At 36.7% G+C, this 16686-nt stretch overlaps 1 protein-coding gene across 3 annotated transcripts; it reads right to left on the bottom strand.

Moving 5' to 3' along the window:
* Nucleotides 1-2703: 2703 nt before the first annotated feature.
* Nucleotides 2704-10605, bottom strand: LOC128530432 (CMRF35-like molecule 5). Of its 3 annotated transcripts, none has more exons than XM_053504384.1 (6): nucleotides 10475-10605; nucleotides 9280-9618; nucleotides 8897-8995; nucleotides 7659-7724; nucleotides 7424-7522; nucleotides 2704-3618 (listed from the first exon to the last, which is right to left on the bottom strand). In XM_053504384.1, coding segments are annotated over exons 1-6 (645 nt in total). In that variant the 5' UTR covers nucleotides 10515-10605; the 3' UTR covers nucleotides 2704-3616. The 3 variants fall into 3 exon arrangements, with proteins under 3 accessions (XP_053360359.1, XP_053360360.1, XP_053360361.1); XM_053504385.1 differs by having other exon boundaries at nucleotides 8897-8968; XM_053504386.1 differs by lacking the exon at nucleotides 7659-7724.
* Nucleotides 10606-16686: the final 6081 nt, after the last annotated feature.

The raw sequence follows: 16686 nt of genomic DNA, 5'->3' as shown, positions 1-16686 counted from the left end.
TAGGCATTATAAGTTTTAATTTAAATGAGGTTTGGGCTCAGGGTGTTGAGTCAGCATCATAATTCTCCTCTTTAATTTCCTACGTGGTCTTATCAGCGCTCAACTGATACATAAAGTTTTCAAGAGCACGGAGGAATTTTGTTGTACTAAATAATATTTATGCAGTATAATCAGGGCCTCTTATTCCTATTTATCTTAGGTTGTTCTTTTAGTGTTACTGTGTGTGCTTTACAATGTTAGACAACATTTAAATGCAAATAATTCACCCCTCTCTAGGTGTGAATCAGCTGTTTTCACCTATACTGTACATTCAGAGAAACTAAACTGCACCCTTCCCCACTTTAAGACTTTTGGATCTGAGACCTTTCTGAAGACCTGCAGTGCTTCAGGCCTCTTCCTAAATTTGCGTAAATTTCAAATCTTCTGGATTCTAGATTAAAAATTAACATTGTTAGCATTTTTAATCTCTGGAATGCAGGGTCATGCTGGTCACAGTGTTATAATAAACAGTACACGCGTGCACGGATGCTGATTATACCAGTAAGAGACGCCCACTAAGACCCAGCAGGAGAGATGATAACCCACAATTCTGCACCGCAAAAGAGAGAAAAAACTTTGGTTTAGTTGTGATCACATGACGCTCGCCATCAAAACAAGAAGCACATGCGTGATACATGATACACGGTATTCTTAAACCAAGACTTGTTTGTTTTTCAAGTCAAAATGTGTAAAAAATCTTTGCTTGTCTTACGGAACACTCACAAACCGCGTTACTCACAATTTAAGGTTCCACTGAAGAGTCTTATAAAGGCTATGTAGCTTATATAGTTTTATTATATAGTTTTTGCACATTAATCTGACAATAACTGTGGCACACCCACTTTTCTGATGCACACCCAGAGTCTGTTTTCTGGCTATGCTAGTGTTACATGTGATAGAATTCAAAGGCTCACTGTGTTAACATTTTCTTTGCTTAAAATCGATGCAAATAAGAATAATAATGAGGATATGAATGACATCAACAATTGCTGATGCAGTAGCACATCCTGATAATTTTTTAATTTTATGGTCATTTAGTTTCTTTCATTTCAGTTTATGAATCTGCTACAAATTTAAAGAACACAAAGTATAAGATGATACAAAACCCTAAACGCATAGCTTTTCTAATTACACATAATAAAATCTGAAGCCTCATAGTGTTAACATTTACTTTGCATAAATTCGATTCTAATAAAATTCAAATAAAAAATTTGTACTGTCATTTTAGTAATGCGATTATGAATTTGTTTAGTTACGATGTTTCACTTGATTTTATCCACTACTATGTTCAGCTCTAAAGGAGCTGCGATTTATTAATCCTTGAGAGAATGAACTAAGGCCTAAGTCTAAAAATATTTATAGCGCCACTCAGCCGCAAAGCCATGCAAACGCACAAACCCAAATGCCGTCGCCACGAGACACGGCGGTAAAACCATTATTTTGGTTGGGTACCATTTGTATATAGTGATTTTCTGTATGTAGCTGGTCAAAATCACACTGAGAACATACAAATGATGAGTTTTATGATAATTTATGAAATAATTTCTCAATACTGTATATGACTATTTTTTTGATGTAAATATGTAGCTGTCAGAGAGCAAAATAACGAGGACTTTGCGTCCCTGTCGACTTATTGTTATCAGTTAACACCATATTGCTATGGCAAGCACACCCTAAGAACACAATAAAAAAGTGAGGCTTAATATTTAATAGATTTGTCGTTTGCAGTTTAAGACATTTCCTGTAAGCATTGAAGAAATAATTTGGACAAATAGCACAATACATTTTAACATATGTTTTCAGGAATTATTAATAAAGAGGAATTACATTCACAGTTGTCTAATGTTCATAGCTGTCATTTTTATGTATTTTGCTAAATATTGCTTAAACTGTATGGTTTAGTAACATCTCAATAACAAAAACAAAAACCATACAAAACACCTCACAAATATATAATAAAGCCAGGTCTACATGAGCATCATGTGTACTGGACTTGCCAGTTATACTCTACTTCTGAGTAAACTATTATTACTTTGTGTGAAATCCACATTAGACACAAAGAGAAATGTTTTTGTACTTTATAGATTTATGAAGCCTTTTATGTATTAGAAACCTACATACCACCCCTGGTCTTTCAGTATGTTGACTAACATTTCATTGTGAAACGTCTCACTTCAGTCACTTCCTGTAGGTGTGTACATGGACCATGTACTCAGACAGGAAACATTGACACGGTGGGCGATCAGTGAAAACAGCTTCTTAGTTAAGCTATGTGTGCTCTCACTCTGCATAATCACTATATACACATGTTTGCATAATAGCTGCAAATCAAGATGATAAAATAAGATGGCATTTATACCGGATAAAGCAGAATGTTTTAGAAAGTCCAGGTTCCCCATAATGAATAATTAACTCAGATCTAATTTTGTTAATTGTTTAAACATGTGAGGAATCTAGACATGTAACTAAGACAGTAAACTTGCTAAGGAAGTGTGTATTTTTTGATCACCTCACATATACAGTATAAGGTGCTGTAACTGGTTTTAGTGAGGATATTACAATCTAGATGTTATTGGGGATGGTCTGTAACATTCAAATGAGGTGTTTTAGCCACTGGGGTAAACGATAAAGAAAATTCATGAGGCAAACCCAAGTGAATAAGGTTAACAAACATTTTATTTTAACCAATTTCAAAATGTAAAACAAAAGATAAAGGAAAGTGAAAAGGAAAAAAACTGAGTGACACCAAAACAAAGTAATTATCAAAAGCAAAAGGAATTCTAATAACTAAACCCCAACCCAAATAATCTAACTACCGAACGAAAAATGTTGAAATGAAACCGAAAGCTTCTGCGCATCCGACGCCCAAACTAAACGACTCTAACTAATAAAAATAAAGTACAAAGGTGGTTGTCACTACCTATTATTAACAAAAGAAAGCTAAGTGTACAGTAAGCTACAAGTTTACCTGTCTCCTTTCTCTTGGTTATTTTAGCAAGACTTAAATAACAATCGAAGCTATATTAGCCAAAGCAAAGCAGTGCCTTATGCCCATTACAAACTTACAGCAGGTGTCCTTCAAGAGTGTCTGAGAGGCAAAGGCAAAATCAGGCTAACAAATAACCAACAAAAACAAAACATAAACTAAACGCAGCAAAGCTTAAACACAAAAAAAAGAACGCAATCGGCACAAAATGGACAGTCGCCCGCTGGCCGAAAAGCAGGACGAATGACACAAGCCAAGGGAGCCCAGTCCCTTTTACTGTATGACAACAGGTCCAAGGCCATTGGAGGATTAGTGAACCCCGGACAACCAATATGATGAGCCTATACTTTAAAAAAGAGAGAAGACAAAGAAACAGATAAAAAAAGAAACAACACAGTACCAAAACAAACAAGTACACCAGGGAACGTAGAGTAACAGAGGACTATTAGAGAATATGGATTGTAATCAGTACATGTATCTGCTGGAGCAGGACGCTGAATGATGCAATAGGTGGCTGAAGAATAATCTCCTGTAGCTGGACCAGCTAAGCTATACACAGCTGACATCTCATCATACACATGGCAAATGTCCTCCTTGATAGAAAGAGTGCAAAAGAAATGGAATTAAGTCAGTTTAAGTACAGACAGGGTGTAAAAATAATGTTGGACATTTGCACTGATGTCACTGTTTTAGTGCATGTCCAAATTCTGCCTTACCCAAAGAAGCCAACATTTCAGAAAGGTCAAATAGTTGGCCTTCATCAAGGCCATCAGGAAAACATTAAACTTTCTGGAATTGGGTTAAGGATTTCCCAACTTATTTTTTAATCTTGAAAATATTGTCCTGAACTGTTGGCAAAAATGAATGACTGTGACCTGAGATCACATCATATAATTGAATGAAGTCGCATGAAGTTGGTAAAGTGGACATCATAATTATGTTTAGTGAAAATAAGAGCATTTTCACATGCACCATGTTTTCAGGTGCCCATAGGTGGTAAAAAAGACCATGGTGATTTTTTTTGTTGTTGTTCTCAGACCACACAGAGTTTCACTTCTGTCAGTCAAGTTTTTTATATTAATTCATAAAATAAATTAAAACACAAACAACCAAATGAGGGGGATGCTATCCCAGGGGACTCGGGTCACCAGGAGGAGTACACCACCGCAGGGCCAAATTACACCATGGAGGGACTGTATGAGATGACAATACTAACCACTTTGTTTGTTTGTTTGTTTTTTTATTTTGTTAAAACATAAGCAAGCGTATGGATTTAATCAAGTTTGAAAAGGCCCAAATTTTGATATACAGTACATATTTATGTATGTACAATGTTGCTTTGCTTGTGTTTTTTTCCTCTCTTTTTATCTTTATGTTGGATGCACTTTTCTTTATTCTGATACACTTTACATGCTCATTGTGATTTGTACTCGACTATTTTTTTTTTATTATTTTATTTATTGGATTGCACGGTTCCTTAATAAATAGTTGATCCTAAAAATATTTATAATGTAGCTGATCAGAGTATACTGCGCATTAAATGTCTGATTATGCATTTGGGTGATGAGTGCATAAATCATCTGAAAATGCATAAATTAAATGTTTAGAATAGTGGGTCTGTAATAAAAGTGTAAACACATAAACACACATACACAAACTAATGATAAACTAAACAAGGACATAGATATCTATTCCCAGGTGGCTTCCTCAAAGATTTTCTCCACACAACAATACTGATGTAGTGACTAGCTTGTGATTTGTTTAACAATCATGTTGGAAAGAGTATCCCCTGTTAGTGGAAAAGATGTGAAGCTCACTCACTCGCTCACTCACTTACTCATTTTCCATACTGCTTTATGCTGTATACAGAGTCTCAGGGGGCCTGAGGTAGAAAGGGTGCCAGTCTATCACAGGATACAAACACTCTCATATGCTCATTCACACACTATGGGCAATTTGGGAATGTCAATAAGCCTAATCTATATGTCTTTGGACTGTGAGTTGAAACCAGAGTACCTGGAGGAAACCGACCAAGCACGGGGAGAACATGTAAACTCCATGCACACAGACCTGAGGCGGGAACTGAACCCGAACCCTGAAAGTGCAAGGAGACAGTGCTAATCATGGAGCCACTGTGTGCCAAAATAGAAGTAGACAGGTTATAGCTATGTTTAATGGTGAATGTAAGTGCATTTTCACATGCAAAATGTGATGGTAACCCACAGGATTGGCGTCTGCCAAGTTCCTAAATGTAAATGATATATTAATGAGGATAATCAGAATAAAAATTCAGTTTGCTAGGGAGTTTAAAGCTTATATTTTGGAGAAATGAAAAAAGTCTTTGTGATCTGAGTTTAGATTGCCCCCTTTACCAGAGACATGGGCAGGTCAGTGTAAAAAAGGAAGCACAGGAAGTGCTCCTCTGGAGGCACTGTTATGATCTGGGGTTGCTTCAGTTGGTAAAGTCTAAGCTTAGCAATGCTATGTGGCAATAAAATGACGTCAGCTGATGACCTGAACGTACTAAATAATCATGATACCCCATCCATGCATTTTTTTTCTCTTGAGGTATGTTCCAGGACTCAAATTGTAAAAGAGTGATTCTGAAAGCATGATAAATAATTTTCACACAAATGAACTGGCAATCATATTCTGCATGATAATTACACGCAAACACACACACAAAACTTAAGTCATATATTCACAAAATATCACATATTCTTGGGTAATTGTCCATTTTTCCTTTTTTCGCTTCTTAAACTGTTCCCTACTTTCGGCTTCGCTACCATTTGGACATTCCTGCTTACTGCTCTGAGCTTTGCTCTCTATATCTGTACTTTTCTCTGATTTCTCTAAGATTTATACTTTAGCAGATCAGCACAGTACTTAAACAAAACATTTTTGGTACAGACATTAAACTAAAAACTTTTTAGGATTGGAAATAAAGGGGACTTTTTCCTCCTGCTGTCAGCAGCTTACATTCCTGATACGGGAAAAAACAGCTGCCTACATTCAAACAGACGAGAGAGAAAATGCCTTTTGTGGAATCTACTTGCTGCATGACCTGCCACACACTTCTACAAAAGATTGCGGTTCTTGAAACAAAGTTACTTGCTGGTCTTCTGAAACAGGCAGAACATTCTATATATATATATATATATATATATATATAGAGAGAGAGAGAGAGAGAGAGAGTGAATCTAGCAAATCTCAACAGTTTATAACAAGTGTAGAGGAACATGCCAAAACTGATCGACAGATTAATCGATGGTACAAACAGGGAGCGAGACCAAAAGGCACTCGAGACATCAGATTGTTACGAGCATCTCATACTGCTGCAATAGCATCCTCTTTCGCAGCTAACGCAGCTACCAACAGGCGCTCAAAGTCGAGCAGACAGCGGCATTCAGCTCAGAGCGTAACCGAGGTCAAGACTTTAATAATCCGGGACTCTACTATCAGAAACATCAGTAGCAGGACAAAAACTTCATGCTGTTTTTCTCAAGCAACCGTTTCTGATGGAAACTTCGGAACATTCTGACAAAGCACAAGACTGCAAATCAAATCATCATCCATGTGGGGAAAAATGACATTCGGAAACAGCATTCGGAACTCCTTAAGATGGATTTCAGTGAACTCTTAGAAACACTTCAAAGACTTGAAGTTTAGTCGTTTATTAGTGGACCACTCCTAGCAAGAGGGAACTAACATGTTCTCACGGTAGCTTGGGCTCAACACACGGCTACAAGGAACCTGCAGTTTAAAAGGAGTCAACTTCATCGACAACTGTTTAAACTGGATGGTCTCCACCCAAACAAACTTGGCGCAGTTGGAACCAGCTTCCAGAAGAGATCAGATGGGCTAAAACATTAGTCACATTTAAACCCAGACTTAAAACTCATCTGTTCAGCTGTGCATTTATTGAATAAGCACTGTGCTTTGTCTGAACTGACTGCACCATTTTTTATGTTTACTTTATATTTTTACCTGCTTCTAAATCAAATTTTAAGTAGTTTTAAGTGTCCTTACAAACTGTTTTTATTTTTATTTTAAATCAAATCGAAATAATTTTAAATAAGTTTTAATGCCATTATTTTAATTTATTTTTATAATTATTTTCTTCTATTTTATGTAAAGCACCTTGAATTACCATTGTGTATAACATGTGCTATACAAATAAACTTCCCCTGCCTAGTATTTCTACTGTAGTAATGAGTCTAACATAGCTGATCATGTAGTGGGTGTGAAACTTGCTGTTCAAGAACAGCTGGTTTCAAAGCTAAATAACAGAAAGGAAATTTAGAAATCCATGGTAGAAATATGGTCGCACTAAAAAACTTAAAGTACTTTTATATAATGTATTTGCTCTTTTTTTCTAATTATACTTTTATAACTTACATGTGATGTTTGATGGTTTTCTGTAAAGAATCACAAGAGCTGCAAGAATGCAGCACAGCTTCAGGCCCAGCACCCATCCACAAACAACAAGCACCTGTCCTGTTTAAACAAAATAATGAAATGAAAGATCAAGATAATCTGAGTAACATACTTTTTTTAAGTGAGCAATTAGTAAAAAAAAAAAAAAAAAAAGTATTGAATATTGAAGAACATAAGTATAAAAATGAACTTGTACCATGTGGGTCTAAAGAATCTTGAGTTTGAGTTAGGGACGATATTTGTTCATATGATGATAAATTATCTGAAAGAAAAATAAACTAAATAATTTTTTTACAAGACATTTTTGCATATTTAATATTGTCTTTAAAAATGTGTCTAATACATAATGCATATTTAGTCTTTTCTTTAAAAACAAGTGTTCAATACATAATGATGATAATTCGTTAACAAAAATTTAGGGTCTTTCCCACATTATAGAACGGTTTACAGAATTATCCTGAACTGGATTCTAGGTCATTTGACTCTGTGACTATGCTCTAATTACCTGCAAATTAAGTAACTTACATACAGTAATAACCATCTGACTTCTATATAACCATCTGAAAAACCATCCGCCACACTCTTGTTGAGGTCTTGTTGTCAAGACCTGTTTAAGCACTATCACAATTTATCTACCCATTGTTATAAAATACTCCAGTAGAACATTCTGCTTAGTAGTTTAGTTTACAGGGTTGGATATTTAAAAATAAAAAAATACAGTTGTCTGGTGTGCAAGAGAAAGCATCTGATGCATAGTGGTGATTTCTAGTGCACATCAAAACCTCGCGGTCTCTCCTCTTAAATAACTTTCTTTACTTGTTACAATTGGTTTGTTTTTGTCCTATGTTTCTAGTTCCTATGTCCTATTCACCTACAAATTAATGAAGTATTAACTACAAAATGATAAGATGTACTTAAGGCTCTGCTGTGAACCATGCAAAAGGTATGTTGAACTGTCATGATTTAACTACCAAAATCTCTCAACGGGACAGCAGAGCATTCTGTTAGTAGTATACTGGACATGGTTGGATGTGTAAAAATGAAAAGTACAAATTATCTGGTACACAAAAGGAAGTTTCAATTGCACATGAGAACATTTATGGTGTGCAAGAGAAAGGTTACTTTTTTTGTGCACACCAGAGCATTGTAGTTTCTCGAACAAACTGATCATTTCTTCTCTTTCTCTTTAGAGGATTTACTTTACCCCCTGTATGAGAACTTTTTCTGAGGGCTCCTTTAGTGATACAACTGTCCATGTCAACACTAAACAAAGAATTCAGCATGTTTTCTGATTATTTAATTCATCATTAAAAGGCAGGAACCACCTACAATCTGCTACAACTTACCTTAAAATAACTATTAATGAACTGTTACAATGGTGTGTGTGTGTGTGTGTGTGTGTGTATTTTTTATATGTGTGTTTATGTTCTATACCTGCAGTAGCTGTTATCACTGTGGTGGCAAGAGGTAGTTCTGTAGCAGCAGAACTTTGAATCTGCCTGGACACTGGAGAATGTGTAGACACAGTAGGAACTGTTATGGGTAATAAGCAACATTATTCATAAGCATATGAAACAACAGTACAGCTCAGATCATGTCAGTAGTTCCTGAGTTAACTTAATGCAACTTAATGCTAAATAAGTAATCAGTGTTAGTTTATGCACAACTGCTGTATTCTTCTGCTGCTTGCAACATAATTTTGATAATGTTTGGAAATATTGATGTTGCAATGACAGAAACAACTACTGCTACAGGAAAAACATGTTCAGAGTAATTAAATTATACAAGTTGAAGCAATAAAAGAAAGTATTCAATACCTTTACTGATATTAAGCTTTACTTTGATCAGCGAGTCAGGTCCCCATGTTTCCAATCCACAATAATAAACTCCAGAGTCCTTTAATGTGAGGTGTCTTATGGTGACAGAGAAGCTACGTGCAGAGACGGTGTTTATTGCACTATATCTTCCCTTAAAGATGACATTATCAACCAGTCCAATTTTAATTAAGACATCAGACGATCTGCATGGATTACGGCAGAGGTACATGGGTGTATATTGATATCCATTAGCATATTTACAGGAGATATCCACACTGCCCCCTTCTGTTCCAGTAAATACACTTTCAGCCTTGCTCTTCATTGTCAAACACATCAGAACTAAAAAATAAACAGATGAACATACTGTATATCACAAGTTTAATTTTTAAAATTACAAAGAAAATTGCTATATTAAATTCACCAAATGCTTTATATGGACATTACTTGTTTTATTTCTTTCTGTATCCATGATAAAAGTCAGTGGTTTAGTGCTTAGCACTGTCGCCTTGCACCTCTAGACTCTGGTTTTGATTCCTGCCTCAAGTCTGTGTGCATGTTTGTTCCAACCTCGTGCTTGGTGAGTTTTTTAATCCGGGTACTCTGGTGTCCTCCGACAGTCCAAGCACAGATTAGGCTAATGGCTGTTTCCAAATTTACCACAGTGTGTGAATGAGTGTCTGTCTGTGTTTGTGTGTGTGTGTGTGTGTGTGTACCCTGCGATAGATTGACACCCTGTCCAGGGTGTATCCTGCCTCATGCCCTAAGTATCCTGAGATAGAGTGAGTAATGTTAACTTTTAAAAAGTCCATATTATTTGGACATTATTTCCAACATAAAATAAAGTTTGCAAACCAAGTTGGTAAATTTATCTTTCTTACAAAATATCAAAATTTCTCAATTTCTTAAATGCTCTTGTACAGTACAGTATATTTCAATTTGTACAGTATATTTCTATTTTTCATGTACAGCATATTTCTATTTTTATTTTTAGTTCTATTTTTCCTAGTTTAATTTAATTTTTTCTATTCAATTTTTCTATCTTATTTCTTTTATTCATATTTATTTCTTATTATAAGTTTTAATTCTCTTTTAGGGTCACTGGCAGTCATATAAGCATTTCACTACATTTCGTACTGTGTATGACTGTGTATGTGACAAATAAAATTTGAATTTTAAATAAATTTAATTAACTTACCTTGGAAAAACAAGAGAGCCTTCATTTTTTTCCTGCACATCAGCCTTCTTTCTAAACTCAGCACAGTGTGCTATATAACTATACATTATTTATTGTTTCTTTAAATTGCGCTGCATGATGTAGGAGTTTGCAGAGGAGGTCTGAGAGATCACTTCTGGTTCTTTACAATAAGCAGGAGGAAAAAGCTATGACGTAAACACTACAGGAAGGAAACACAGGAAACTTTAAAAAGGTGCTCTGACTTTTTATTAACACATTTTATTCTTTGTTGGAGTTGTTTAAAAAGACATTAATTTAGAATTTCTTGACTTAGGAATAGTTCCTATAGGTATATAGGTATTCTTTGCTAGAAAAAGAATGTACTGCTACTGTATCAATATTGTGGCGTAGGCGGGGGCGGCAGCTGACGACCATCATGTCTTTGGGGGGGGGGGGGGGGTTTCTATGTGTTCACCCTGTTGGGGAAACTTGTTTTGGTTAGTGGCTTCGGCCATGTTGTGTGTTGAGTGGTGTGTGCTTACTGTGCTCAAGTTTATGCTAAGGCTGAATGGTGTGGTTCTTGAGTGAATGTGTTTCCCATGCTGTACTGTGACTGAGTGAAGAAATAAAGTACTCCCAGCCATTTGCATTGGGCAGCAATCAAGCTCACTCATCTCTCCAAGATCCTTTTAGTGGTAAAAACTCTACAATATGTAAAATTAATGTACTGTATTATTAGTGCTGACCTCAAATCAATATTACGATCTATGAATGATCATTTTGTTGGTTTGTTTTTGACATCATAGCTCACTGACAAGGTTTGTACTATAAATATGCTCAACTATTAAAGCTAGGGCTTTTCTAATACAGATCTGGAGAATGTTTGTTAGCAATTTTGTTGGAATTTTGTGGAAAAAAAAGGTTATTTGTGAGCCTCTACAGCAGCCTGTGATGGGAATTACTAAGACGGGTATCATCTGCACTTCAAAAAAGGGACTGATTAACCCAATTAGTGGTCATTTAAATTAATCCCACATAAAGATAATATATTTTTGTAGAATATATTATTATTATTATTATTATTATATTTATTACTAAAGCCATGGTCTACAAAGTGCTTAAAAACATGTACATGACCTCAAAGTGTCAAAGAGCATGGACACCCTCTAATACTGACTTAAGGACAGATAAAACTCAGTGTACTGTAATGTTACACTGCATAGGATATCTTACAGCAGTGATCCCTAACCACTGGGCCGCAGACCGGTACTGGTCAGTGGAGCAATTGTTACCAGGCCGCAGAAAAAAAAATTTCCGTTTTCTGTATTGAACGATATTTTATTTTAAAAGACCATATATTTTGAAAAATGACCGGATTATTCAATTTAATTTAATTAAATTTTATTTGTATAGCGCTTTTAACAATTGGCATTGTCCCAAAGCAGCTTTACACAATCAAAAGAATTATTTAAGTTTGTATGGAATTTGAATGTGTATGAATCAAAATGGTCAGATTTGTCCCTGCTGAGCAAGCCGAGGGCGACAGTGGCAAGGAAAAACTCCCTGAGATGGTAATAGGAAGAAACCATAAGAGGAACCAGCCTCAACAGGGAACCCATCCTCATTTGGGTGAAACAGAGAGCAGGAATTGATCTGCATTCATACTGTGTGTTAGTTGGCAGGCAGTTCAGCATGACAATTGATTTTAATTGATGTTAATATGGAGTCCAGTTAGTTATTGAAAACTCAGGTAGACTTGTATGAAGTTCCAGTCCTGAACTATCGAACAGTCAAGTCCTCAGAGAAACAGCTGCAAACACCAGTCAAGGCCAGAACCGTCTTCTAGGTAGAGAGAACCATCCCCAGACACGAGACGCATCCCAAAGAGACACACGGGGCATCTATGTGACGAGATCCCCAACCAGTAGCGGGGCACAAGGATGGGTCAGACAGGTCGACAGGAACGACATGTGTAGCTCGACAGAGAGAGGGAAGGAGAGAGAGGGGGAGAGAGCAGAAGAGAAGAGATAAAAGTTAGGCCTGGTCACAGTCGTATAATGTAAATGCATATTTACTATAGAGTGCAAGCCGAGACTCCGGCAGGACTAACTATGACAGCATAACTAAAAGGGAGAGCCAGAGGGAAACACAGAAATGAGGGCTCCCTGAGATGTAAAGCAACCAATCACATCACCGTGAACAAACCTGAGTGATCAATGAGAGTGGGGAGGACAGCATCTGAACATACCAGTTCACCATAATACCCCCAGAGTCCCCCAGATCTGCTCTTTTACCTAAGGCAAATCTATTTATAAAAATGCTTGATTAAATAATTAGGTTTTTAGCCTGGACTTAAACACTGAGACTGTGTCTGAGTCCCGAACACTATTTGGAAGACTATTCCATAATTTTGGGGCTTTGTAAGAAAAAGCTCTGCCCCCAGCTGTAGTTTTCATAATATGCGGTACTGATATGCAGCCTGCATCCTTTGATCGAAGTAGGCGTGGCGGATCGTAAGACACCAGCAGTTCACTCAGATACTGTGGTGCAAGACCATTTATTGCTTTATATGTCAAAAGTAGTATTTTAAAATCAATGCGAAATTTTACAGGGAGCCAATGAAGTGAAGATAAGATAGGTGTGATGTGCTCATATCTTCTGGTTCTAGTAAGGACTCTCGCCGCTGCATTCTGGACTAGCTGAAGCTTGTTTATGCACCTAGTTGAACAACCAGACAGTAGGGCATTACAATAGTCCAACCTAGAGGTGATAAAAGCATGAACTAGTTTTTCTGCATCGTTTAGCAACAATGTATTTCTTATCTTGGCAATATTTCTGAGGTAAAAGAATGCTATCCTGGTGATATTATCTACATGAGCTTCTAATGAAAGGCTGGAGTCTATAAATCACACCAAGGTATTTTACTGTTGCACTTGATGGAACAGAAAGGCCATCTAAAGTTACAGAGTGATCTAGAATCTTACTTCTAGCTGTATGCGGTCCTATGACTAGAACTTCTGTCTTATCTGGATTAAGCAGAAGGAAGTTAATTAGCATCCAATTTCTTATGTCCTGCACACATTGCTCAACTTTAGTAACTGGTTTATCTCATCAGGTTTTGCTGAGACATATAACTGTGTGTCGTCAGCATAACAGTGAAAACTAATACCATGCTTACGGATTATGTTGCCCAGAGGAAGCATGTAAAGGGAAAAAAGCAGTGGGCCTAAAACTGAACCCTGTGGAACACCAAACTCCACTAGAGTACATGCAGAATAATCACCATTTAAGTCTACATACTGATACCGATCGGTCAAATAGAATCTGAGCCAGGAGAGGGCTGTACCCTTAATTCCTACTACATTTTCTAATCTGTGAAGAAGAATACTTTATCAATGGTGTCAAAAGCTGAACTGAGGTCGAGTAATACAAGCATGGTTACACAACCTTGATCAAAGGCCAATAGGAGGTAATTTACTACTTTAACGAGTGTTGTCTCTGTGCTGTGATAAGGCCTACATCCTGACTGATACAGTTTATGTATGCGATTTCTATGTAGATATAAGCATAGCTGCTCCGCTACTATCTTTTCCAGAATCTTAGAGATAAAGGAGAGGTTTGATATTGGCTTGTAATTGGACAGCTGACTGGGGGTCAAGGTCAGGTTTCTTAATAATCGGTTTAATAACTGCTAATTTAAAAGATTATATAGCAGCCGGCACACCCTGGTCCACGAAAAAAAACATTTGAACGTGAATGGACCATTTTGTCCACCAGTGCAAGATCTTTAACTCGTGGCGCACCACAGACACTAAGTGAGGTCTTACAGAAAAATAGGTTGTTTTACTGGGGGAATGGAAGGGTTTTTAAGGAGGGAGGAATGAAGTGAGGACGTGCACGGGCAAGTCCAAAAGCAGTAACCAGCTGGCACATACCTGTAGTCACTCAACTGGTGAGCGATGGCGGTGGCAGAGTGGCGAAGTGGACAAGACCCTGGGCGCATGGGATCACCTTACTCACATGCGACTCTTGCGATTAAAGTCTGCTACAGTTTCTTCTCACACAGCTTTTAAAAAGTGAAGCAAGCCCAAGGTCCATTGATGATGATTATTTCCCGCCAGCTGTGCCCGGTTTAGAGCCCCACCCCTTCACAGACCTGCTGAAAGGGAGGCCTCATGACAAGGGAGCTCTTTGAAATAAGTGAGCTCTTTGAAATAAGCTCATCACTGATGCATCTGTGACACTTTGCTTTTGTTAAATTAGGTAAAATATACTGTGATGTGCAACAGATAATTCATACAAACATTGTTAATACAGTCATTTAATAATAATGCATCACACATCTAAACACACCACTGTGGAGGATGGGGTAATTTCAGCCACTTTCTCCAGGTGCAATCACGAAACATTTAGTCAAAAGTTAGGAAACTATCGTATTAGTATTTGGTCAGTAGTGATGTGATCTTGGTTAAGCTTAATGTGCTTTCAGTTTGCAAATGAACTGAAATTGAATCTGTACAAGAGATGTAACTTGTCAAGATAAGTCTCAATGTCATATCGAAAGTACTTGATAAAAGCCTGAGTGTCAAACTGCAACGAGGTGTTTTAGAAACCTCAAGCCTCTGTGAAGCTTCCTGCCACACATCACAGGTCAATTCTGTCTTTGGGCTGGTTGTTTGAAGGACTCTACAATGCTATGAGCTAACAGTTTATAATTGTGAAATAAACATATTTAAGTTAGCTTAGGCAGCCTTTTAATTGTGTGTGTTTCTTGGAACGCTTATATACTTTAATGTATCAGACACCAACGTAACAGTTCTAGAATAATGAAGGAATATTTACTTACAGTTTAAGAAATATTAGAAGAATTTAAAAGTAAGTGACCACTTTTAAATTATTAAAAGTAATTTAGTTCTTTAAGAACCTACTTTGTACACTAAGCAGTAGAGATGGGGGAATTTAGTTAAATATTGCAATTCTTTTGTATGGCAATACATGTATCATCACATTGACTCCAAAATCAGATTTTCTTTTTAATGTATACTCTATACATTTGTTAGGTGGTAAAATGTTGCACTGTGTGTCCAAAGACATGCAGATTGGGCTAATTGGCATTCCCAAATTGCAAGCAGTTTGTGAATGTGTGTGTGAATGTTGTTAGGAGATCCTACCAAGGTCGTAAATATAAGAATAAATAAATTGGCACAAGAGAAATGCATCTCACACCCTCACTCAAGATGGTGTAGATCAGCACAAGTCCCTGGAATAGGAAAGTTTCACAACCTTTACAGCCCTTGCTATAGATAAAGGAATAAATGGCTATTTGAGACATGTTTTGGTATCAAATGAAAGCTCTGTGTATTCAATTACTGTTTATGCATGAAATTTTAGTTATATAAACCAGGCTTATGTTACTATACTTCAACTAAATTTATACAATCCCACTGAGATGGCCTCCCATGTGACAGACCAAACCACAGGTTAATGTATGCATGAAAAAGAGGAACCATGCGGGGGTTGCCTACGCCCACAACCATCTCTGATTGGAACAAACGGTTGTGGAACGGACCTGCGCCGTGAGATTAAAAACGCAAGTTCAATAAATTCTTGCTTCTTTATAACCTTCCTCTTATGTTAGCTTTCTGTTACTATCTCTTCTGTTAACGGGTCGGTTTTGACCCATGTCTTTAATTAGCCATATTACCCTCGAAAAATTATTTATCATACAATTTTTTTCCTTACCTCTTGGTCACTTTGTTACACTTCCTTGAACCTCAAGAGAATTATTTTAATTAAATAAAAGGTTATGTTACCTGACTATCACTGAGGGGTATTAGAACACATCTCTTAAATAAATTTGTTATATATATATTTTTTTTATTATAATATTAATTACTATAAAACATTTGACCCATATATATTTATTTCAAAGAAAAAAGGCAAAAAAGTATTTAAAAAAATAACTTTAATATAAATGGAAAGCTAAACAAATAAATCTCAAAATGTGCATTTGCTGTTACGGAAGACAGACTCAAACAGATATAGATAGTGTAAAAACCCGAACGGGAGTTTTATTGACAGTTTGTATAAAATGAAACAATGAGTGGAAAAGCCAGGTAGCTTAACTGTGGTGAAGTTGGCGCTGGTGGATAAGTGGAGATAACCAGATGACACATAGCACACGGAGTAGACGCAGGAGCTGGGAACGAGACAGGACGGATGTATTCCATGAG

This window comes from Clarias gariepinus, chromosome 9, assembly GCF_024256425.1.
Source record: "Clarias gariepinus isolate MV-2021 ecotype Netherlands chromosome 9, CGAR_prim_01v2, whole genome shotgun sequence".
Taxonomy (NCBI): Eukaryota; Metazoa; Chordata; class Actinopteri; order Siluriformes; family Clariidae; genus Clarias; species Clarias gariepinus.
Note: the sequence above shows the minus strand (reverse complement) of the source record. Positions and strands in the feature narration are given on the sequence as shown.